This window comes from Bos indicus, chromosome 29, assembly GCF_029378745.1.
Source record: "Bos indicus isolate NIAB-ARS_2022 breed Sahiwal x Tharparkar chromosome 29, NIAB-ARS_B.indTharparkar_mat_pri_1.0, whole genome shotgun sequence".
Taxonomy (NCBI): Eukaryota; Metazoa; Chordata; class Mammalia; order Artiodactyla; family Bovidae; genus Bos; species Bos indicus.
The window spans coordinates 29,261,929-29,287,639 of NC_091788.1; the positions used below are offsets into that span (position 1 = coordinate 29,261,929).

Consider the following 25,711-nt stretch of genomic DNA (forward strand, 5'->3'; position numbering starts at 1 on the left):
AATTATGGTCTTCCCTGGTGGCTCAGATGGTAAAGAGTCCTTCTACAATGCAGGAGACCCTGGGTCAGGAGGATCCCCTGGAGGAGTGCATGGCAACCCACTCCCATATCCTTGCCTAGAGAATTCCATGGACAGAGAAGCCTGGTGGGCTACAGTCCATAGGGTCACATGGAAAAGACTCTGATGCTGGGAAAGATTGAGGGCAGGAGGAGAAGGGGGAAGCGCAGGATGAGATGGTTGGATGGCATCACCGACTCAACGGACATGAGTTTGAGCAAACTCTGGGAAATGGTGAAGGACAGGGAAGTCTGGCATGCTGCCGTCCATGGGGTCGCAAAGAGCTGGACACTACTGAGTGACTGAACACCAACAAATCTAATAATAAATAAATAAGTCATGCAGCTGAAGCCCCCTTTAGGTCAAGGCTGTTCTTCACTGCTTTGGGTCCTTTGCCCTCCAGACTCTTCCTTCCTGCTGCCGACCAGTGCCCTCCTCCCACCCACCAGTGTTCAGACCCCCAGATGAAGCCTGTCTGCTGGGAAAGTGTCTGAAACTCCTGCACACATCTGAGCAGGTGGCAACTGCCACTCTTTCTCTGAGTTCCCTACAGTTTAAAGCAAGAAACCGGCTGTGCTTCCCCAGGCTTCACAAATCACTCAGTGACCTGACCACACTTGGGGCAGAGGGGCTGTCTGGTTCCAGGAGACCAGATGGGCAACCACAGGCCATTTCCTGCCGAGAGAAGGGCTGGGCTCTAACACGGCTCGGTGGGTCTGAACACCCAACGAGGAGAGGGGCTTGAATGATCGTGTAGTAGGAGGTCTGCAGAGCACACAGAGTGTATCCTTCACCACCAGCCTGGGAGGAGGGGGAGCAGAGTGGGGTCCCCCTTTATCCCTGCACCTCTAGCCTTCCCTTCTGAGTGCTGCTCTTCCCTTTCTCACAGGTGCGCTGGTTCTGGTCAACAGGAAGGATTGCTGGCCCAGCTGGAAGTGAGGAGAGGACTGAGTGCCCTGAGGGCCATCCTAGAGGCTGCCGGGATCACCGAACAGTAAGAAACGTTCTCCATCCTTCAACACGTGGTTAAACCCTCCAGGCTTCCCTGAAGACTCAGATGGTAAAGAATCCGACTGCAATGCAGGACACCCAGGTTTAATCCCTGGGTTGGGAAGATCCCCTGGAGAAGGGAATGGCAGCCCACTCCAGTATTCTTGCTTGGAGAATCCCATGGATGGAGGAGTCTGATGGGCTACGGACCATGGACTAGCAAAGAATTAGACACAACTGAGTGACTAGTACTTAGCAAACCCTCCAGGCAGATTGTCTTTTCTTCTGACAACCTTGAGAAGCAGCCCATAACGTTAGCTGACACTTACTGCACATGACCTCAGAACACGCAAACCCGTTCTGTTTCTCCTTGGCCCCTGGAGGATGGGGTGAGAGCTATGCCTAGTCCCTGCCTACCTCTATTTCGCTCTGCATATTCCATGAACAAGAAACTCTTGTTGCTGTGTAGGGATGGGCTGTTGCTCACACCCATGACGGTAATACTTGTCCAGCCCTCTGGAGCAAGCCTTGTCTCCAGGAGTGTTTGTGAAAAACTCAGTTCCTGGACCTCACACCAGAGATCCCAAATTGTGAGTCTAGGTTTAGACTGAGAATCTGCACCCTGCCCCCAGTGTTTCTGATGAACACAGAGGAAACTGCATCGAAGATGTGTGTGATGAACTATGAGAACTAGTTCCTTAGAGAGTATAAAGCAGAGAATCTCACTTAATCCTCTTATCAGATAGGGTTCTTAAAATCGCCTTAAGTAACCTGATGATCTCACAGACCTAAGTAGCAGTGTAGGCAGGGGTTTAGAAATCCAGTTATCCAAAACAAGTCTTTTTTCTTTCCAGTATGCCATGATAAGGGCTGGATCTGTTATGGTGAGATGGGCTCCACCCCCTCCCCACCCCAAATCTACAGGACCCTGCTGGGGTGTTTGTAAGTTTCCCTGATGTGTTAGGGCCACCATGATCTTCTAGTTTCCCAGTCTTTGTGACCCAATATGTGCTCAGTACTCAGTCATGTCAAACTCTTTGCAACCCCATGGACTGTGGCCCGCCAGGCTCCTCTGTCCATAGGATTTCTCAGGCAAGAATACTGGAATGGGTTGCCATTTCCTTCTTCAGAGGATCTTCCTGACCCAGGGATTGAATCCCCGTCTCTTGAGTCTCCTGCATTGGCAGGCAGATTCTTTACTAGTCCCACCTGGGATCCAGTCTTTGTTTGGGGGGCAGTAATCATTGCCAGATTCCTCACAAAACCTTGTTTCCCTCAAGAGAAGAAGAAGGAGAGAGGCAGGTAATTAGAAATGTCATGTATATTGAAGAGGACCACACACACACACACACACACACACACACACACACACACACACACACACACTGACCACTGAACCATCTTCCCAAGGGAGCTCCAGTCTGTTCTGTGTTCTGGGACTCAATACAGTTGACACCGTTGCTTGGGTGGGTGTAGTCGGCAAGGACAATTTTTGCAGCTAATGCTGGAAGTGTGGCAATCAGGGAGCCGCCAGCTGTCTCACTTAAATTCTTAGCTCTCTCGCTCTCTTTTTTTAAAATCATTTTGCTTACATAATCCACCCCCTTTTTATTTTCTAATTCTCTCCTTGCAAAGCTGGCACCAGAGGGGAAGGGCTGGGGTGGAGGGGGTAGCAATTACACATCAGTTTGGGGAGCATTTACATTTTGCAATTACAATTTAAAAATAAGCCTCGTTAATGATCTCCACGTGTCAACGACAACCCCTAACTGACATACATTCTCTTGTGGGCCTGCCTGCCTGCCTCCTGCTGAAGTCAGAGGCTCCATGGGGGCGGAGGCGCCTGGGAAGACGTGGGGGAGCCGACAGCATCTGGGGGTGGGATCAAGGGCAATGAGGTGCCCTGGCGGTTGGAGGAGGGCAGGTATGGAGCTAAGCACTAAAAACCAAGGGTCCAGGCTTCCAGCTTCTCTTCTCCACTCTGTGTTCATGCTCCATCCCAGTGCACCTCCTTCCAGACATCTCAGAAGCAATGCAGGGCTCGGGGCTGGGAGAAAGGGAACCACAACTCCTGTTCTCCTCCGAGGTGGGAATTTTCAGGGTCCTACTGGGCCAGTTGAGCCAGCCATTATGCCTGGGTGTTCATGGATTGGGCAGGGGGCCTGAGTCCATACACAGGATTCAGGAGGTGAGAAGGGTTAGTTTATCCCAGTTTGGGAAAGACACTCCTCCTAGCAATGAGTGACCACACATTGATTGATGCCCTCTGATTCCTTGAGCAGGGACTTTGGATCAAAGCAGCCCAGCTTCAGATTCCAGCTCTGTCATTTGCTGGCTGCGGGATTTGGGGCAAGTTACATGACTTAGGTTTTCTAACTATCACTGTCTTGATGGACTGGGACAACCGCGCTTACCTTGCAGGGCTTGTGTGAGGATGAAATGCCGGAACTACTGTAGGGCACCTCATGCACATCTGGCACACGATGGATGCTCCCAGCCCTTCCCCAATGTGTCCCCTCCTGCCCAGATTGAAGCTGCTTCTTTCCAGCTTCTGTGGACACTAAGGAAGTGTGTTCCTGTCTGATTTCCCCTGGTCTTCCCCAAAGTCAAGCCACCTTCTCCATGAGCAGCTCCTGAAGTGGACCCCAGCCCCACACACCACACCCCCCACCGTCTCCCTATGGGCTCCTCTGCAGGGCCCTGGCATCAGGCTGCTACTCCAGCTTCAGCATCTCTTGGCTTCTTTCCTGCCTCTGGTTGATAACAAGCCCAACTCCCCCTCTTCTGGGCACTAATTCAATACAGTGACCTTCCATCACGCCCCACGTATGTTCTTTATCTGTGAATGTGAAACGCGGATGGGAGCTCTGTGAGATGCCTTCTAGCCTCGGCATCTGTAATTCTCAGATTTCCCTTCCCGACTTGATTTCCCCCTGGCCAGTTACGTGTGCGTGAAGCTTTCATCTCCTGAGCGGCTTCATCCAGGTCCATCTTTGAACTTACTACTTGTAGTCAAGAACTTGCATTTGTGACTTGAAACATACATAAAACAGCTCTCCCCTAGCATAGAAAGAGATCTGCATCTTGCAGAATTCTGAGCGAGGGAGATGTTCCAGAAGCAGAAGCCGGTGGGGTAGAGCAGAGGCATGGAGAGGGGCTGCAGAGGTGGGGTTGCTTGAGGACACAGACTGTGTCTTATCGGTTTGGGTGTTTAATTGAACACAGTGAGATTTAAGTTTCAAATGCTGTTCTAAAAACTTGCTTTAAACTAGGCTGTATAATGGAGAGTTTTCCAGGTCAAGATAAATCGATTCAGTCTATTGTTTTTGATTGCTGCATAGTATTCTAAAAAGCCTCCCTTCTTTCCCCCACCTCTGCCCACTAGTTCACCATCCAGTCAACCCCAAGAAACGGTTTCTGATTTAGCTGATTTTGTGGCCACTTATTGGGCTTCCCAGGTGGCTCCGTCATAAAGAATCTACCTGTAATGCGGGAGACACAGGTTCAATTCCTGGGTCGGGAAGATCCCCTAGAGGAAGAAATGGCAACCCACTCTGGTTATTCTTGCTTGGAGAATCCCATGGACAGAGGAGCCTGGCGGGCTACAGTCATAAGGTCACAAAGAGTCACATAACTGAGCATGTACGCACGTGGTTGCTTATTATGTCATACAATATGTGTCAGTCTCTCTCTTTTTTAAGATATTGTATTTATTTATTTATTTGTTTGGCCTCTCTGGGCAGCATGGGAATCTTACTTCCCCGACCAGGGATTGAACACATGTCTCCTACAGTGGAAACTTGGAGTCTTACCCACTGGACCACCAAGAAATTTCCTCAGTCCCTCTTGTTAATGTATGTGTTTATTTATGAACGATCTGCTGTGGAAGTTGGGGAAACGAGCACACATTCTTCTCCTTCCAATTTATATTAGTTTGATCAAACTATATTTGCTATCTATTTTTAGTTGATAGTATTATATATAATACGGAATATATATATTACAGAATGCACAGTGTTATACTATTTAGTATAGTTTATGTGCTAACTTTATAAGATTTAGAAGATTTTTATTCTGTTAAATAACTGTGGTTACCTCCGCATGTTGACTATAGGTTGGTAGTGAAGTGAAAGTCGCTCAGTCGTGTCCGACTCTTTGTGACCCTATGGACTATACAGTCCATGGAATTCTCCAGGCCAGAATACTGGAGTGGGTAGCCTTTCTCTTCTCCAGGGGATCTTCCCAACTCAGAGAGCGAACCCAGGTCTCCTGCATTGTGGGCAGATTCTTTACAAGCTGAGCCACAAGGGAAGCCCAAGAATATTGGAGTGGGTAACCATTCCCTTCTCCAGGGGATCTTCCCGACCCAGGAATAGAACCAGGGTCTCCTGCAGTGCAGGCAGATTCTTTATCAACTGAGCTATCAGGGAAGCCCCAAAGTGAAAGTGAAAGTTACTCAGTCTTGTCGTCTCTTTGCGACCCCATAGACTATACAGTCCATTGAATTTTCCAGGCCTTGTCTATAGGTTGATAACAAGGTGGAAATGTTATTCAGCCACAGGACTTACTCTTGGGATTTGACCCCAGGAAAAGGAATGGAACACTGTCCTCAACACCCGGCTACTGCCTAGAGTCTCCTGAGCCCCAGGGTTGATGCCCACCCCTCCGTCCTTCCAGCTGCCTTCCTCCCGTTGGGCTGCAGCTCTGTTTTGTTTTCCATTGTCTTCTTCCTCCAGCCTCCTTGTTTTTTGAATTATCACCTCTAGTTATTTTTATATTGATGGGAAGGGAGTAAATTGAGTCCTCATGTACCCAAAACAGACTTGATCTTCTCTTTGAACCTGACTGACAGAACTCAGAGCAAGTCCCACGTTCCACAGCATTTTCTCGTAGGTCCTGAAGGTGCTGCTTCACTCTCTTATTTCCAGTCTGGCAGTAAGAATCCACTTTTAGATTTCTTTTCTTTTTAAAGTTCTGAATTTCTACCACTGTGTGCTGAGGCTTGAGATTTGGTTTGCTCCTTTTTTATTTCTCTTACTCAGCCCTCGGGATCCCTTGAAATCTGAAGTCATCTATCTTGCTTCATCTCGTATCTTTATTTATTCCACTCGTCCCTGTTTTCTCCTTCTGGGACGTCCAAGGCCTTTTACAGAGCCTGGCACATGGCAGGTGCTCAGTAAATGACTGTTGGTTTCCGGGTAGGAGCCCCGCTCAACTTGGCTGTGGCCTCGGACGGGATTTTCTCCTCTGTACCTCTCCTCTAGGCAGCACTCAGACCCACCACGGCTCTGCCAGCCCTCCGGCAAACTGCTCTGAACAGACTTCTTTGGAGCCTTGCGTCCAACGCTGCTTCTGGGCTTGAGGAAGAAGCTAAGAGTAAGGAGTGAGGACAACGGTCAGCTCAAGCCAGGGCAGCCATAGTGGCCAGCCCCCAGTGACAGACACATCTCTGAAACCTCAGATCTCATCAGCATCCCCTGAACATTGATCCTGTTGGGGACCGCTCTCCTTGACCTTCCTGATCATTCTTACATGGGCCTCCTCTCTTCATCTCCCTCTGCCCACCCTGCCCCCTACTCCTCAGACTATCTCAGCTCATATGCATACACTGCTCCTGTTCGTGAAATAATCCCTGACCACAGCAAGGGCCTCATTAGGTGAGATCCTTTTTTACACTTTTATGAATCCCAGAACAAAGAAACAACAGACTTCTCTTCCCAGGGCTGCAGAGCAGATGCTCTAATCTGAGACAGCCAGGCCCTAAAAAGGAGATCAGAGAGGCTTGTGGATAGCAGGGATCTTGCCCAGCCTGAGGCGATCTGTGCCCTTGGGGAGGCATTGTGGCTGAGAATTCCCACTTTTTCCTCCTCCCTTCCCCACAGATGGGCTCTGGGAGCAGACACCTCACACTCCTCTCTCCTGCCCTGCCCAGGCCACTCTGCTCTGGATAGAATCTCTACACTGGGAGTTGACATGCTTCACTCCTTCTCCCTGAACGGGCCAGACCCTGGAACACCCAGATCAACAAGCGCTCAGATCCCAAAAGATCATTCTCTGTTCTAATCGAAGTATCCTAATTGGTCCCCCAGGTCCAGAGTCCACTGTGTGAATTTGTCTCCACGTCCCCGCCTCCCCGCCCTGAACTTGCCCTCCATGGGGTCTGTCTTAACTGACACAAGTAGAAGCACTTGAACTTCGAGTCCACAAAGTTTCTCTAATGAAGGCAGGATTTCTTTCCACCGAGACCACAATGATAGGAAATGAGTCGTCCCTGCAAAGGGCAGCATTTGAGGCAAGTTATAATTTTCGGACAAGTGGCTAGCATTCAAAGACACCCGCTGCTAATATGGAACACTTCTTGGTTGAGTGCGGTAGAAAGGGCCAGCATATGACTCAAGTTTTCCCTGTTAGAAACCCGAGAACTACTGACCCCTTTTCAAAGCTGGAGGTTGAAGGGATGGAGCTTGGCAGGGGCCAGGGGGACGCAGAACAGAGCTCTAGCCCCCTGCACTTTTGTTTAATTGCTTCCTGCTTTGGAGGCTATGGGTAATAATCCCGTTGCTGGCCAGCAAAGATGTCTTTGCTGGTCACCCCTTCAGAAGCTGCCTGAAACCTCTCTGGGCTGAGAGAAGAAGGAGGCAGTTCTGAAAGGAAGGTTTGCGGGGAAGGGGCTTTTGCAAGGGCATAAAGTTAGGACTCAGGGAGCTATGTCAAGGGATGCTCCCTGAGCATGGGGTGCCCCTAACCTGAATAAAAGCCAGTCCTGTTTCATCAGACAGGCTTTCCGCAGATAGAGCCAGGTGCCTCTTAGCCTGTGAGTCACGGCATATTTCCCTCCAGAACAGGGACTTCTTTGCAGCTGTGGGTGGTCCTTGGAAAACCATGGGTGGGGCGGAGAAAGAAGGCCAAGCAGAGAGACTTCACAGGGAGCAAGTAGACTTCAGACCCCCTCCCTCCCCACCCCGCCCGGGCCGCAGCCCAGAAGGGAGACATTGCCAGCATCCCCGCCGACATGAGTTGGATCCCGGCCCCGAGCTGCCTGCGTGGTGAGGGGTCAGGGGGCAGGCAGCCCCTGCCCCCGCCTGGCACCAGTTCCCAGGGTTCTGAGCCCACGGCTGAGACACGTGATCGCCTGTTACGCGCCGTCTTCAACCATGTATTCCGTCATTTCATAGTCGTTCTCAAATCTTGTTCTTTCCCTTCATAATTGAACCCACAGTCCAGTGAGTCCCCGACGGAGGCTCAGACCTGCCTCTCTCAGCGCTCATGGAAGCATCTCTGTCTTGGTTGCATCGTGTTTGTGAGGCCCCGACTTCTCATGGGTGTTAGCAGCATTTTGTTTCCTGTCTTCCACTCATTTTTATACAATAATAAGAGCAAATGCAATACAGATTTTAAATGAATTTGCACACACCCTGCTGTCCAGAGAAGACAGGACTGACAGAGATGAACAGTTGCTGTTTAAGAGGCCTCACCATCCACAGGCATAAAGTATGTGCCCGTTAGTGAGGTGCAAAAGCTCAAATTTGGCAGACGGGTGACATTTAGGTGTGTTGCTACAATGTGACCCTTTGACCTTGAGGGCATGTGGAAGTTAGGGACCACCTGTGTTGGGTGTCCTGACTCCAGATGGTAGCTTCTGCACAGTCAGCTTTGTCTTTCTCCTGTTCCATTTCCAGGGCTCCGCTGGTGTTCCCCGCCTCCACCCCAGACTTCTAGGTTAAACGTCCAGACTCTGAAATCAGGCCTTGTGTCACATTTGAGAACTCTCTCCACCACTCCAAACCTCAGTGTTCACATCCTTGAAAGGGGACAACTATCACAGCTATACCTTACGGTTGCTGGGAACAATAAATAGGGTTCTCTGTGACAGTGGCTTAGCATAATGCCTGGTGCATGGCAAGGGCTCAGTGAGTTGAAGTTGTTAATAATTCTGGATTATCATCTCACTCCAGGGCAAAACTGGCTCCAGGGAAACAAACTTATTCTCACTAAGGTGTAAATGACTGCTGGGACTTAAAGATTTATCCTTTCTTCAAGTCCTAGTATCTAATATCCTTAGATTTATTGGTCTGTTTGACATTTCAACAATAAACCAAAGGAAGTTTTATGTCTATCCAGGCTCTGTAAGGAGGTTGTTATTATTGTTTAGTCACTCAGTCGTATCCAATTCTTTTTCAACCCCATGAACTGTAGCCCACCAGGCTTCTCTGTCCTTGGGATTTCCCAGGCAGGAATTCTGGAGTTGTTGCCATTCTCTTCTCCAAGGGATATCTTCCTGACCCAGGGATCGAACCTGTGTCTCCTGCATTGGCAGGCGTATTCTTTACCACTAAGCCATCTGGGAAGCCCTCCATAAGGAGGTAGACCTTGTAAAATCACATTGCACAGACCTTTTTCCCCAGAAGGAAAAGGAAGGCAAGGCCATGATCTTGTCTGCTGGGAACATAGAGGTCAATGGGCGAGATGAGACCCAAGTGGGAAGCAGGCTTTCCAGGACATAGAAACACACGTAGCGCTAAATCCTGCAGCATGCCCTCCCTCTGCCTGACGGCAGGGCTCCAGCTGAGAGGATGGTCCTGGAGTAGAAAGTGAAGAAAGGCTTCGTGGAAGAGAAGGCTTTGAGCAAAGTTTTGATGCAGGCAGAGGTGTGGTCGTGTAACACAGAGGACCTTGCCAGCAGAGAAGCACCGCAGAGGCACTATTTCTCGGGAGATAGATGGGGCTTGTCTGATAGCTGGGGCTTGGATGCTGAAACCCAGGGGTGACTGCCCGGCATCACCCCCTTTCACATGGAAAATGCCATCCTCCCTTCCCTTACCCCCCAGGGCTGCCTTTCTGACAGATCAGGAACACAGAGCCAGTGTACCTGCTCTAGTTCCAAACAGCCGTGAGGACCAAGGCACCCGGCTGGTGCCCTTTCCTCCCACAAGCTGACCACATTGCTGTGGACTCTACGGGGTCCCCCTGTCTTTTCTCACGGGCTCACCGAGGTCCCAGAGTGAGGACAGCTATGGGCTGAGTCAGGAAGTGTCGGGGATGAGTGGCTTTTCAATGATAAACTGAGCCCAAAGGACTACTTGCTTTCATAGCCCTGATTCTTGACCCCCTTTTTTTCCCCCTCTGGAGGAAGTTTTTAAAAATGAAATCAGATATTATCCAGCCAGATAATGTAGTGCAGTCCTTCTCAGAGAGAAAGGTGGCCTGGCTGACCCTCTTAGCATCCTCTGCTTCCAGGAGAATCTGAGAGCGTCTCAGGTGCCATGCCCGATAGGTGCCTGGGTCCCTTAGTTCTGGGAACTCCGCTAACCAGACCTCTCCCTGCACCTCCATCCCAGCCCCTCACTTCTATTCTTCTTCCTGGCTCCCAGGGAGGGCCGGCCTCCCGGGTGACTGCCTCTGAGAAGGCAGTTGACTGATAGGAGGAAGCAGGCAGGTAGGACAGCAGAAACGCTCCTTCCATCTGGGGTCCCCAGCGTCTGAGCTGTTTGTCTGTCTCTGCTGAGTCGCAAGCCTCAGGGGCCCAGCCCGTGTTGTTTTCTCAGCTCAGTTCCTGAGCAGTGGCTGCTGTCAGCTCTCAACAAATAATAATAAACCTGGGATTCGGGTTTGTCGAGGGGGATTTCAGTCCCTGGGTTCATTTTTAGATTTGTTTCTCTCTGTGTATGTGTGCAGACCAGGAGCACATGATGGGGTCCCGGGGGAGCTGGCCGGGGCTCCCAGCTGCCCTGGCAATCCACCCTGGCTGCTCCCATGGAAGAGCTGCAGGGCCCTCCTCTGCCCCAGACCCCTAGGACTGCCTGCACATTTGAGAGAGAAGAAAAATAATTGAATGAAAGGCCTCAAGCTCTCTCCTGTCTCCGTTCCTCCCCACCTCTCCCACTCATGCTGTTTGGATAGAGATGAAGAGGGCTGGAGATGAAAAAGAGAGGGCGGACTCCCATCTCTAGGCTCCAGAGTTGCCCAAGGGATGGGCGGGACCCTGGTTACGGGCCTGGGGAGAGGCTTCATGCCTGGAACCAGCGATGGCCTCCTCCAACCCCCTTTCCTGGGATGCAGAGACAGGGCAGAAGAGAAAGTGAAACTGTGTTCTAAGTCAAGTATCACTGGCAAAAGCAGGACCCAGCTGTGGGTGAAATTTAGGACCAGACCAATGGGGCCTCTGGGGCAGAGCAGCACTTGCTTGAAGGCAGATTGGAGATGACCCTTGGAGGTCATTGCTGCCAACCCCCTGCCTTCCAGCAGGAGAAAGTACATACCACTTCTCTGTAAGAAGAATGCAGGGCTGTGCTTACCCTTATAGCTAGCATGCTCCCCCCTCCCCTGCCACCCCCTTTCTGCTTTTTTGTTTTATTTTGTTAAAGGAACCAAAGGGGGGAAAAATCACCAAGTTGTAAAGTGCTTAAAGAGGAGATGAGAATCTTCATCAAAATGCTAAAAGCTGGAGGGGGAGAGTAATGTGAAGACTCTCGCCTGCTATTTATGGGATTGATTCTCAGATCAAGAAGAAGCAAGCAGTTGGATGAAAGGAATTATTGTTAAGCTCCTCGGTAGGAAGATCTAATGGACAATTGCCGCTATCAGGGGGAATTAAATTGCTGTTTCAGTTTGTAAAATATATCAGCGGCTTTTTGAAGCCAAAAAAGGTGTGACAGCCAAGGCAGGGAGGAAAACGGGGGACTGTCACTTTCTGGTCCCTGTGTGCGAAGAAGGAGCAGACAGGAGAGATGCTGGGGCCACAGTAAAGGCTGCTCTCCTAACTCTGACCTGGGTCCATTTTTTTTTGAAACCAAGTTGAACAGTAAAAGGGAACCGGGTACATAAAGGAAAAAAAGCTACAGCCCTAACTCTGGGTGCTGAGGTGCCAGGAGCCCCCGTGAGTCAGAGGCAGTGGGGCAGGATGGGTCTCCTCCCCTGGAAAGCCGATCAGGGGTGAGGAGAGCCACTGACCTGGGTCAGAGATTCCCAGCATCCCTGCAACACCCAGGGAATGTCACAAGCCCCGCCCACACCCCCCTTACCCCAGCACACACACACTACACTGTGGGCACAGAGGAGTCCAGAGTGGATTATAAGCCCCTTCCTCCCAGAACTGGGTCTCGCAGCAAGCTGTAGCCCATCCCCAGACTGGGGTCCGTGAGCACAGAAATGACTCCTAGACCCGGCCCCAGAGGAGACATATTGTTATTCCAGCACAAAGAATGAAATGGCCTTGGAGTGGGGAGAGGGGAGGAGGGGCAGGCTCCTGGAGGGCGGACCACAGGCCATGGAGAGGACCTCGCTGCTGGGACGGTCCACAGATGGTTCCGACCTCTTCCAGAGACCAAAGGGAGATTACGGGCTGAAGGAGGAGAGAGAGGTAGAGAGAGGGAGATTCCCCATCTCCCAAGGAGTCTGAAACTGGCCAGGCTGGTCAAACTCAGGCTGGACCCACTGGCTCCTCTGTTCCTTGGAAACCAGCACCGTCACAAGAGGTCATGACCTGGCTCCACCTCCCAAGTGGGCTGCCCAGAGAGGTGGCGAAGGGCAGTCAGAGCAGAGGGCTGTGGGTGACCATGAGGGCCGGAGCTGCCTGCTGTCTTGGCTGTCACCTTTGCTGTAGAGAATCATTCCCCACTGAGAGTTCCAAGCAGGAACCAGAGGGGTGCCAGGGAGGTCGCCCTTCTGGCTGAGACGTTGAGAGGATTACATTGAGAGGATTCTATCTGCCCCTAGGACCCTAAAGTCAGAAAGATGGGGGGGGGGGGGAGTGGGGAACAACAGTCACTAGGCCACAGCATTCCTGTCACCCCAGGCCCTGAGGTTCCGCCTGGCTCCCTAGCACCTGGGTTGAACGGCAAGCCCAGATCCAGCGCTTGCTGTGCTGGTCGGGGGGGCGGGGGGCTCTTGGGGGCTGGCCCTTTCCCTTTATTCTACAAGGACCCTTCACCTCTCTGAAACACCTCCATCAGACCTGCTTACACTTTGAAGCTTCCCACCCATGGGTGTGTCCTCTCTCTCACCTCCATCCTTCCTACCATCTATCCCCACACTGGCCTAAGCCTTGTCACCCCGGTGCTGACTCCAAGCACCAAGGATCGGGGACCATCCAGTTCCTCTAGGCACTCAGCTTTCCACTTGCGGTTTCTAACCCTTACTGGGTTTTGCGAAAGAGACCTGGTGTGTGTGTGTGTGTGTGTGTGTGTGTGTGTTTGTCTGAGTGTGTGTGTGCACGCGCATGCTTGCGTTTCTTTAGATAAATCCACAGAGTCACATGAAATCAGTGACAGGTTGACACCGTTATTTCAAGATTCATCGCTCCGAGTTGCCAGCATAGGAGACGTAGCCAACTCCTTCCCACCACCAACACATTTTTTTTCCCCAGGCATAATTTATAGCAGCGGGGTGAATTTGTTTCCAAAAGATGAATATCACACTATCAGCAACAGCTGCCTCTCATTTTTATTTGTTTTTAAATTTGACTCAAAGTCCAATTCTCTATACACATCCAAAGCTGTAAATCCTAAACCGACTGATTACATGATTTAGTAAACAGGTTATATTATATAATGCAATTAAAGCGGGGCTCCGCGGCGCCACCTACAGGCTGCTTCTGGGAAGGGAGCTGGGCCGGAGACTCCCTTTTGGACCAGGCTCTCCGCGGAAGGAAAATAAAGGGAACTGCCTACGGTTGAGCCAGCCAGGTTACTAATGCAGCCTTTCGGGCCCTCCTGCTGAGTTCACTGTGTTATTTCAGCCTCCTGCAAATCTGTCTAGACGTCAGAACCCTGGCCTGGGCAGCTGCTCAGAGGGGCGGGCCTGCGGTTGGGGGAGGGGGCGGGAGCCACCTGGGGCCCCTGGGCTGGGGGCGTGGAGGAGGCTTCCTGCCTCTCTTGGACTCCGGGGCCCCCTTGCTTCACTCTCAAATGAGGGAGGCTTTAGAATGAAGCTACCAGCTTCAACTGTTTCCATTCTATTCAGCAGAGCTTGTGTGGTGTGCTAACCCTGGGCAGAGGCTTTGGGAATATTCTAGTGAATTCCCTCGTTTTGCAGATCAAGAGGGAAAGGGACTCCTACAGTCACAGAGAGGTGGCAGAGCTGGGTGTGGAACCCAGCCTTTTCTGACCCTAAGCTCAGCCTCCATATGATCACTGGGGATTTACAGATGAGGAAATGGAGGCCCAGACTGCCACAGCCTCTTGTAGGAGCAGGGAAAGGAAAATGATACTACCAGTGTGGGGGGGACAGAAGAGGAGGGCTCCTGGGCCAGGGGGCACCTCAGTGCCGCCTCTTTGATGCCCTTATGTGGAGCGAGAGAAGGAGGGAGGGAAGATGGGAACAGGGAGGCAGGGAGGGTGATGGGCGGTGGGGGTGGGGAGGAAAGGGGGGAGGTGGGAGGAAAGGGGGCAGGCCCAGGATCAGAGCTGCCTCCCACCCCTCCCTACCCCTCTTCAGGCCCTGGGCTCTCAAGGATCCTAGCATCTCCAAAGAGGTTCTGTAAGAGAGGGCAATATTACTGAAAAGCTCTCCAAAAGAGGAGACTTACTTCCCAAGGCTAATACAGAACCCTTCCCTGGTCCAGGGGGTTTAGGGGAAGGGAGGGAAGAAGGGTAGGTGTCCCAGAGGGTGGAAACATCTCCCCAGCCTGTCCTGTGCCAGCCACCTACCCAGCCTCCAGTGGAGGGGGGGAGCGGCCCACAGTGGGGAGCCACAGGGAAGCTGGTCCCTTTGTCCCCTCTCCCACCTCAGGCCTTCCAGGGGAGGGTCGGCCGGGGTCAGGGAGCTTGCTCCTGATGCTGTGGGGCCGGCTGGGCGGAGAGTTCCCAATTAGACTTAGTTTCTCATCCTTAAGGCCCTGAGCCCCCAACCCAGGCACCCCAACCCAATTACTGCTGGGCAGCGTTAACCCCTTGGTGCCCCGGGCCGTTAATAGAATGTTAATTGGTCTAATGGGTTTCTTGTCAACAAGTCCTAATGAGCTCCTTCCTAACAAGCTTGGGTCTTTTTTCTCAATCTGTTTGTCAACAAGCTGGAGTTTGGGCTCCAGTCGAGCCTCACTTTGTGGGGCTGGGGAGCTGGAGCTGAGGAGGCAGAGGGAGTGAGTGCTCCCGGGCTGCTCCTCCCTAATTCCTAAGGGGTGGCCTTCACGTCCCTCAGCCACCCCCAACCTGTGCGCACATCCTCTCTCGGCCCCTGAGCTCTGTAAAATGGCAGTTTTAGCTCTTTCGGATGATAATATCAGTGACAAATGATTTCTTCTGGATGTCACTGTGGGGTTGAGTGTTGCATTAGGGTTTGTTTGTTTTTTTTTCCTTCCCAGCTTCCCCTTAATAAAGGTGCTCAGCGTTGAAAATAGTCCTGTGACGTGGGATATTTCTCAGTGGTAAACTGTTCCTCGTGTGTCCTCCATTTGCAGTCTTGGCTGTGTCCCTCCAGAGCCCTGGTGTCCGGTGACAGAGGGCTGGGGCCTCTGGACAGGGTGGAGCAGCCTCCCGGCCGTCGGCCACAAACAAATACTCCGAGGCCCCCGCGCCCTCCAGCCTCCCAAACAAAGCGCCAGAAAGGCAGGGTTCCCCAAAGGGCCTGGCGCCCAGTGATGGCTCAAGGAGTTCCCCCACACCCCTGCTGTGGAGCCTCGGCCAAGAGAAGTCAGACCCCCACATTCCTCTCCGGGATGCTCCCTCGTGGACCCTCTGCACCCCAAGCCCAGCTGGTGGGAAGAAGGGGCACCTGTGCGGGTGAAGAAAAGCAATAGCTTCCGGATGTGGTGGTGGGCTCCCGGTCCCCCCGGAGTCGGGTTACCAGAGGCTCTGTGCTTGAGCACGTAGGGAAGGAAACTTAAGCCCGTGATGAAAAGGCCTCCTGTTTTTTGCAGGAGAAGCCCCCAGAGGGCAGTAGGGCAGTGGCCTAGTGGCCTGTGGTGACCCCAGAGAGGAGGAGAGGAGGGGCAGAGGCCATCTGGGTCCTCAGAAAGTTGTTCCCGTGGCCTCTAGACCCTGCTCCACAGCCCAGCAGGCTCCAGATGGAAAAATCTCCTGTCAGCCTGGATAGTGCTGGTTTCTGGGTGCAGACTACTCTTGTGTGTATGTGTGTGTGTGTGTGTGTGTGTGAGTCGCTCAGCTATGTCCGACTCTGTGCAATCCCATGAACTGTAGCTCGCCAGACTCCTCTGTCTATGGAATTCTCCAGGCAAGAATACTGGAATGAATTGCCATTCCCTTCTCTAGGAGATCTTCCTGACCCAGGGATCGAAACCAGGTTTCCCACATTGCAGGCAGATTCTTTACCATCTGAGCCACCAGGGAAGCCCTAGACTACTCTTGCCATCTCTCTTTAACCCCCAGGTAGGGCAGTTCATCAGCTGTTACAAACATTTCTAAAGTGACCCTACTTCCCATCCATTGGACAGTGAACAAAAGAATGCAAACTAAAGAGTCCTCTTCTTAGCCTCAGTCTTCCTCCTTTTGAGCTTCTTGTGCTTTGCCTTCACGATGACTTTCTCATCTGGGGAATAGGTGTATATATATATTTATATAAACCCAAACCCAAGGTGGAAGGGAACTGTGAGTGTGCTCAATCAAGTGCACCCCACCAGGTTCCTCTGTCCATCCTCCAGGGGATCTTCCTGACCCAGGGATCAAACCCATGTCTCCTGCATTGGCAAGCAGATTCTTTACCACTGAGTCACCTGGGAAACCCAGGAGGGAACTGCTGCTGCTGCTGCTGCTAAGTCGCTTAAGTCGTGTCCGACTCTGTGCAACCCCATAGATGGCAGCCCACCAGGCTCCCCTGTCCCTAGTTACCCCCACAAGGGGAAGAAAAATCTGCCGCCAAACTCTGCCCCCCGGGCTCCCCCTTCTGGAGGCTTCTGGCCCTACAGCCCCACAGATGTTTGCTTTTTCTGGGCAAGGAGCGTTTAAGATTGGTGCTCCCCGGAAGGGATCCTGCCTTCAGGACCCGTACGACCTATCCAAAATTACCCCATCTGCCAGAGTTTCCAGGAAAGCTCAACCTAGCACATCCCTGAAATGCCTGTATTTCCTTTATTCCCTCCAGGTTTTCTGAAAAAGAGAGATTCCGTGCCCCTTTTAATATCTCAGAAGTCTTCATTCTTCAGGTTCTTTCTGATGTCTCAAGGAGTGTATATCCTATGCCCTGTCCCCCAATCTTCTTCACTCTGCTCTCGCCTTTCTGGGATGTTTTTCACCTTCTGGACAAGACCCAGCCATGAAAAAGGCATTGGTTTCCCTGCCTGCAGAGTTAGGCTCCACCTGGGGCTTCCTTCCAAGCCTCTTTGCAGAAGTAGAGCTTGGGTCTCAGTACCTAGTGCGTGTGAGATGGGGTGACCCTGGGTGCTTTGGCTACAAAGATGACCTGGCGGTCCGTCTCGGAAGTGAGGCCAGGGTGGATGGGGTACAAGTTCAGTGAGGCCAAGAGGCGTTCCCTGCAGTCTCGGGTTTTTAGCATGGGAAGTCATCCTCCCCCCCACCTTCTCCACAGGAACCTCGATTCACTGCACCATCACCTCCCTCCCTGGGGAGAATGCCTTGCCTCTTTTCATCTGTCCCCTCACCCCCAGCACAGGTCTTTGTATATAGTTGACTCTTGATAAACCTCTGCTGAATGAACTAAGATCGTGGCATCCAGTCCCATCACTTCATGGCAAATAGATGGGAAAACAGTGGACACAGTGGCTGACTTTATTTTTCTGGGCTCCAAAATCACTGCAGATGGTGATTGCAGCCATGAAATGAAAAGATGCTTACTCCTTGGAAGGAAAGTTATGACCAACCTAGACAGCATATTAAAAAGCAGAGACATTACTCTGTCAACAAAGGTCTGTCTAGTCAAGGCTATGGTTTTTCCAGTAGTCATGTATGGATGTGAGAGTTGGACTATGAAGAAAGCTGAGCGCCGAAGAATTGCTACTTTTGAACTGGATGTTGGAGAAGACTCTTGAGAGTCCCTTGGACTGCAAGGAGATCCAACCAGTCCATCCTAAAGGAGATCAGTCCTGGGTGTTCACTGGTAGGACTGATGTTGAAGCTGAAACTCCAATAGTTCGGCCACCTGATGCGAAGAGCTGACTCATTTGAAAGGACCCTGGGAAAGGTTGGGAAAGATTGAGGGCAGGAGGAGAAGGGGACAACAGAGGATGAGATGGTTGGATGGCATCACCGACTCAATGGACATGGGTTTGGGTGGATGCCGGGAGCTGGCCTGAGGAACTCCTCCTGTGATCCCGCCTTTGTGTATGCTGAGCCTCCTCTCTCATGGCCTTTGCCACGGGTGGAGTTCCTCAGGCCAGCTCCCGGCAGGTGGACTCCGGGAGCTGGTGATGGACAGGGAGGCCTGGCGTGCTGTGGTCCATGGGGTCACGAAGAGTTGGACACGACTGAGCGACTGAACTGGACTGAACTGAATGAATGCCTGGATTTCCAGGGCTTTCACACGTGGACTTTGGGTCAAAGCACACCTGGTGGTTTGGAGACTCGGGTCACCAAAGCTGGTCTTTCCTCCTTTTCCTGAAAAAGAACTAACACAGCAACACACACCCACACACACTCCATATGGGGCCCTGGAGACCCTCCCTTTGACTCCCTCCAATTCCCACAGAATTCAGAGATGTGAACATTTTGGAAGGCCTTGCGGAGGGGGTGTTGGGAGGACATCAGGGAAGAAGAGGATGGAGCCCTGAGGTCCCCAGGGAGAGGGAGGAAGGGCAGGGAGGGTCTGACTGTCACGCTCGCCAAGATTGCCTGCTCCTGAGCGCCCTCCAGCAAGGAGGAGGCCAGGCCCTGCACTCGCGGACGTTCTCAGGAGTCCCCGCATCTCTCGATGGACAGGCCTGTATCGGGCAATGAGCCGTGGTTTCCAGCTCTAAATATTTCAGGGCCTCTCCTGCAACTGAACAGCTCTCTGAGCATTCTGTTTCCTTGGGTGGTACAGCCAGGCTGTCTCCTCTTACTTCACCACTTAGTGATTCAAGAAGAGACCTCGAGGCCAATGGGGGCAGCTCGCTTTTGGGGGATGGGATGGGAGGGCTGGTAGATGAGAGCAGCCCCCACCGGGGGAAATCTAGAGATCTTGGCGAACCTACTTCCCAAGCACCACACCCTCCCTGAAACACACACACACACACACACACACACACACACACACGTCTGTCCTCTCTGCCTCTGCTTCCTCCTCTGTAAGAGGACCCTTGGCTCTGCGGCTCTTCTGGCTTCACTTACGGTTGAACTCAGAGTTGAACACAGGCTGAGGAAGTCTTAGTAGAATGTGCAGGAGCGTTCATGCGGCAGCAGCCCCTGCTCCCCTGCCTCTGTCCCTTCCTGGAAGGCCTCCAAGCGGTCACCTGGGGCTACGCGCCCCTCCCTCCAGCTGGGGAGGAGCCGGCGCCCCAGGTCCCTTCCCATCACTAGGGGGTGTGGTGAGCACACCTCCGGGGTTACTGTGGTGCTGGGAGACTCCTGGGGAGGGGAGGGGGAATCTGGAAATCTGGAACTGTGAGGGCTGAGGCTTCGTCTTCTTTTATTTCTTATGGAAGAGGAAAGGTTAAGAGTGGCTTTATTACTGTGCCAGGCAAAAGGGGAACACAGTAAGCTAGAGCCTCAAGAACTGGGCCCCCTCCCAGGTGAACAGGGAGAGGCCATACAGTCAGGCAAGTGTATATGATGAGGACCAGCGCTGAGATTTCTGCCCTGAGGGTATAGGGTGGCTCCAGGAGGCCTGGGAAGGGAAAGCATGCTTGACCATGGCGTGCCCACATGACCTCCAATGCCCCCTCCCACGCCCTCCTCCAGTGCTGCCACGGACCAGGCCCCCTCCCGACTCCTGCCTCTCCCTGGGCCCCCACCAGGCTGGAGCTGGTGCTGAACAGAAGCAGGGCTGCTGGCTTCCCAGATTGCTTTACATGTGATTTGAATATTGTTTATTCCAAGTCCAAATAGCACAGCAAGTCCCTCCCTACTCAGGCTTCTCCCCTTAACTCTCCTGCACTCCCCCATGGGCTTCCAGCCCTTGCTGTATCTGGTCAGTCCCCGGGGGCCTGGCCTGGGTACACATCCAGTGGCTGGTCCCCAGGACTCCCTGCGCTCAGCGATTAACAGTGCGGCCCCCTCTCTCCTGCCACAGGTCCCCCATGTGAATCCATCCCATGATGCAACATGCCTCCCCAGCCCCCGCTCTGACGATGATGGCCACGCAGAATGTCCCACCCCCAGCCTACCAGGACAGCCCACAGGTGAGTGACTGACCAGCGGCGGGGTGGAGGGGACCCGAAGGCCTTCCCCGGGCGGAGGGCAGGGCCAAGCCTACCCCAGCTCTCCTCCTGTCCAGCCTGGGGAGCCTCTCTTCCCAGACTCCCTGAGAGGAGTCTGCACTTGGCAAAGCACCGGGTTCAGATCCCACCTGGGCAGCTGTCGCCTGCATCAAGGACCTGGCACCCCAGGGTGCGGTACCTGCTCATGGTCTGGTGCCCCTCCCCACCCCGATTCCTGCTCAGATCAGACAAATGCCCCAACCCCTCACTCAGGGAGACAGCTCCAGGTACTTGAGTCTGTCTTTGAGTGTTTAGGGAAACCCTTGAATAGAGGGTCCCTCTACAGATGGTGACTGCGGCCATGAAATTAAAAGACGCTTACTCCTTGGAAGGAAAGTTACGACCAACCTAGATAGCATATTCAAAAGCAGAGACATTACTTTGCCAACAAAGGTTCGTCTAGTCAAGGCTATGGTTTTTCCTGTGGTCATGTATGGATGTGAGAGTTGGACTGTGAAGAAAGCTGAGTGCCGAAGAATTGATGCTTTTGAACTGTGGTGTTGGAGAAGACTCTTGAGAGTCCCTTGGACTGCAAGGAGATACAACCAGTCCATTCTGAAGGAGATCAGCCCTGGGATTTCTTTGGAAGGAATAATGCTAAAGCTGAAACTCCAGTACTTTGGCCACCTCATGCGAAGGGTTGACTCATTAGAAAAGACTCTGATGCTGGGAGGGATTGGGGGCAGGAGGAGAAGGGGACAGCAGAGGATGAGATGGCTGGATGGCATCACTGACTCGATGGACGTGAGTCTGGGTGAACTCCGGGAGTTGGTGATGGACAGGGAGGCCTGGCGTGCTGTGATTCATGGGGTTGCAAAGAGTCGGACACGACTGAGCGACTGATCTGATCTGATCTACCAGCTCCCTCATTCACTGGTCTCTGTGTGCCAATGGGAGGAATCTCCCTTCTGTTCAGGACTCCATTCAGTTTGTATCCAGAAAAAGGCCAGGACTATTTCTCTACACCCTCCTATCCTTTCCTCTGATTCCCAGTCTCCGTTAACCACAGCTCGGACACGGCAGCCCTAAGTCCTTCTGAGACGCCCAGCCCAGTTGCACCTCCTGCAGGAGGCATCGGCCTCGCCCTGTATTCCTGTTCTCTCCTCCCTATCCTCCGGATACCCGGCCCAACTTCTGTGGTTCGGGCTCCCCAAGTCCTTGAGACCAATCACTTCTGATCTGGTCCCCTGTGTGTGCCTCCCCTCCATGCTGGGTTCTTTGAGACTCAGAGTTCCTGAGGCTATGTGTTCACAGGAGGCTCCACCTTCACACTCTCCTGTTTTCTCAATTATTACTGATCGAGTCCCTGTAATGTGAAATGCAGCCAGCTAGAACTGAACTGAATTCCTTCTTTCATTTCATGAAAGTGCAGCGAGCCCCTACTGTGTGCCAGGCCGTCATTCCCATTCTGTCTTGATCGCTGGTCTTTGCCCTGCGCTGCCATCCCTCACTCGTTAGCATTTCAGACACAGCCCTTCTCCTGACCACAGGGGATATCTGTGCCACGTGGACAGGATGCAGAGATGCAGGTACAGGGGGCATCGCCTTTTGTCCCACGGCCCTGCCACCCCAGCCTAGTGTGAGCCTGTGGGGCTGCCCTGTCCACCCTGTCATCCCCCCGACAAAATGACCACTTGGTCCAGCACATGGACCACCCCTGACTCCTCCCCTTTTAAGTCTGGAAGCGCTGACTTCCGAGTGCACGTCCTTTCATCCCCATCCCTGCTCCTGCTCGTCAACTCTGTGCTCCTTCCCAGGCTCACCCTGCCCTGACCTTGGCTTCAGCAGAACCTCTGCTCATGTCAGTAGCTTCCCATGAACGACTGTGGGCTGGGCTTGGCATTTGCATGGTCCCCCTGTTTGAAAGCCTCCAGGTGTGCAGCTGTGTCAGGGCCTTTCCCTCTGTGGTCAGAACCAAGCATAGAAGGAGGCCTGAAACAGTGGAGACCTGGGAACATAAGGACCTTACAGGGGAGAGGCACCATCCTTCCTCCATAGACCAGAACCACCCCCCGTCTGCTCAGGCCGTGTCGGGTACTAATGGGTACTGATACCTGAGGGTATTAATGAAGAGGCAGGAACATCAGCTCCATTTCTTTTGTAGCTGGATGATGCTCTCTTAAGTTCCACAGTGGGATCCGGGAATGACAGTCAGGACACTGCTTGTGTTTAGCAGGTGGTGGGCGCCAGGGCTCCCATCCCCATCCCCAAGGCTCAGGGACAGACCAGAGTTGGGCCGAGAGGTCAGGGAGCACCAGATTGGCCCAGCTGCCTCCCTGCTTCCAGCCGCACCCCCTGTTTTGCCTTCCCAGGCAGCTGGGAGAAGTTTGGGTTTGGTGGGGGAATAGTAGGAGAGCTGTAGCAAAGACCTGTGTTGTTCAGGAATGCTGGTCCCGGTGGAGTGAGGAGGGTACAGCTGAGAAGTCGTCCATCCCAGGTGCTGAGGGAGGTGAGGGAGGTGGGGGAGGTGGGGCTGCAGCCTGATGGTGCTCAGCCCCCCACCTCCAGAAGCCACCACCAAGCTGCTGTAGCCTTTTAGGGAGGGAAGGGAGGCTCCAGCCCCCAGCTGAGGCCTCAGAGCAGAAACCCAATGAGGGGGCTGTCCTAAGGCTCTCTTCTCCAGCAGCCACTGGAACCTCGCCATCGAAAATACTCACATTTATAGCAGAGGAATAATTTTCCATGGCAAAGCCACATATCTCCTTGTAACCACAGAAGTCCAGGGATGAAGTCTCAGTGTCCATGGTAAAGTGACCAGGCCAAGGCCTGGGGTCTTTATGGCCTTGGCTAGGCCAAGGGTCCTCCCTGAGCCAAACTGGTTCCCAAGGAAACTGACCAGGATGAGCAATCACAGGGAGAACTTAGGGCATGGATGGAATGGGTGGGATAGAGGAGGTGGATGAAGACTGCAGGCAGAGTCTCTGACTCACAGAGAAGGGCTGCTCTCCCCAGAGTGCTAGACTTTGAGGCCAGTTGGCTTTCGGGGGGCCCTTCTCCCCACTCTTCAGGGCTTCTCTGAGTGGGTGCATGTGAGCATGTCTTCCGTGTTGGGTTTTCAAGCATGGGGAACTTTCTCTGGTCCTCCTGCCTTCTTCCCTTTGAGCAATCAGGGGCGGAGCCCTGCTTCCCAGGAGAAGCCTGCTCCATTGCCCTCATCATGCTCATCATCCTGGCAAACCAGCTGCTTTCTGACACTCCATGTCCTCAGGAAAGCCCAGCCCAATAGTGTGGGCCAGGCCCACAGGGTATCACTTCTGGAACAGGGCTGTCTGGAAAGGGTCCCACACTTCTCCATTCCTTCAGGTCTAATCTCATTACCTTTGGACCCGATATGACTTGTCTCCTCAAGGCCTAGACCGCTGAGTGCATCTCTTTATCACCTCTTCAGAAACCCAGTTTCTTCCATGGGCAGAAATGGACAGTCTTTGCTACAAAGTCCCCAAAATGAAAAAGGAAGCGAGAAAGCAGGACCCGTCCTCTGAGACCCATGCAGTCGTTTTAATAATGTTCCCGTTGTGCTAAGGGCTAGCAATTCCGAGCATAATCTATTCAAATGCACAGGAGAATCTCGCTTTGGAAAATTAGGAATCTGCATTAAAAAATTCCCAAGCCCCGGACCTTCTTTATAATAAATTAGGAAGAAAAATTTTTTCAAGGCAAATTCTTAACTTGGCAATTTCATTTTTGAAGTTTGGGGAATAAAGTTATTAAAAATGAGGGAGGGTTTTTTTTTTTTCTTCTTCTTCCCATTTTAGTCCAGAAATGTTCGTGGTTATGGTTCTATGCTATTTGGGCACAAACCAAGTGGTATAACAGTTAAGCAGCCTCCGGTCCCCTCAGTTCTGTTCCCGTCCATCCTGGAAAACTCCGTGATTACTCGTAAGAACGTCCCTCTGTGTTCATTGTGCACTGAAGACAGATCGTAAGTTTAGAGAGTACGAAAGCAACAACCCACTGGGACCCTTCCTGTGGCCTGCTTCCTCCTTCCTGTGGCTCCCTGTTGAATTCTGTCAGGGCCACAGCGCCCTCTGCTGTCCACCTCCAGTACCTCAGTTCTGGCGTGATGACACCTGAGTCCTGGATGCAGATTCTCACTTTATGCTCGGAGAGGTAGGGCAAGTCACAGGACTGTGGAATTCTCCAATAATTGTTTAATGAGGACATTGTCTCCAGAGAGACCTGGATGCGAACAAGGCCTGTGGTCCCTCCATTCGGCGCCTACATCACTCTTCATCCTTTCGCATCTCTGCCTCTGCCTGCCCATCTGTCACCTGGACTTTCCCAGCCCCTCCTCCCGCTGCCCCAGCACCCCCACGGATCCCTAAGGGAGCCTCAAAGTCATGTTCTCTGCTGTTACTCCCCTCTCCCAGCAAGCGCCACTCCAGTCTCCCTCCCAGAATTTTCCTGGTAACACAGCCTCTCTCTCATCCATCCAGGCACATACCGTCTAACCATGCATTCTTTCCACCTCTGAAGTGTCATTCAAGTTCTCCCGTTTCCTATAACACCCCGTGGGCAACACCACCCACCCACCAGAGTTCTCGCTCTGTGGCTCCACCAGCAATTTTAGGAAACTGACAGCTTTACTGGGGAGGCAGCGGCTTCCCCACCCCTCACTCTAACCCCCTCGTCCCAAACTCCTGCTGCCAGTAACCTCCCCCCGCCCTTCCTCAAACACAGACACATACCTACTGTTCCACAAATACCTTTGCCCTTGGCTTATAGGCAAGACAAATATTTTATCTGGTCTATTTGTGTGTGTGTATTCAGCGTTTAGTACTCCTCTGCGTGTCCCCAGCATGTCGGCTGTGTGAGCATTTGAGTAGAAAGCAGAAATCCTGGTGGCCAGTCTGACCCACTAGGCACAGTGGCAATGGATGGGGGCACTCTTGCAGTTTGGATTAGGAGCCAATTGCTCTGCAGGTAGCTAGGTGCTTGCATAGTGTGACATCATGATAGGGGGTATTGAAAGGGTTCTGGCAATTCACCAAGGATGCAGCCTCATTATTGACCAGAGGCAGGCAAGACAGACAAAGTCAGAACTCTCAGCTCAGGACCCAGATGGGAAGCTCACTTCAGAAGGGAGTCAAACCCTTGCTTGGGACTCCTCCCCACCCCCCACCCCCTCCATCCTCCTGCCACCCTCAGAGCCAGGAGAATGGTGTTCAGATGCCGTGCTGGGAGATGAGGGGTCCAGATGATGCTACCCACCCCCATGCGGCACCGGCAAGGCTAAGGCTGGGCCAGCCATGTCGGGGGAGACCAGACCTGTCTCTCTTGCCCTCTGAGTAACTTCTTTCCCTCCCTGTCCAGGCATCGTGCCCTCTCTGAGCAGAGGCCTGAGCAGATACCTGGGGGAGC

At 52.7% G+C, this 25,711-nt stretch overlaps 1 protein-coding gene across 7 annotated transcripts in view; it reads left to right on the forward strand.

Annotated features, from left to right (window-relative positions):
* The window catches only part of PKNOX2 (PBX/knotted 1 homeobox 2), a 298,309-nt gene that overhangs the window by 193,112 nt on the left and 79,486 nt on the right, over positions 1–25,711 (forward strand). For 4 of the 7 annotated variants that reach the window (XM_070782943.1, XM_070782942.1, XM_070782949.1 and 1 more), the window contains exons 3-4: positions 947–1,051; positions 20,164–20,272. In XM_070782943.1, the coding sequence (XP_070639044.1) occupies positions 20,186–20,272 (87 nt within the window). In that variant the 5' untranslated portion in view covers positions 947–1,051; positions 20,164–20,185. Of the gene's footprint in view, positions 1–946; positions 1,052–1,098; positions 1,118–20,163; positions 20,273–25,711 lie in introns of those variants that run through there. The other 3 variants (XM_070782945.1, XM_070782948.1, XM_070782944.1) reach the window with 2 other exon arrangements.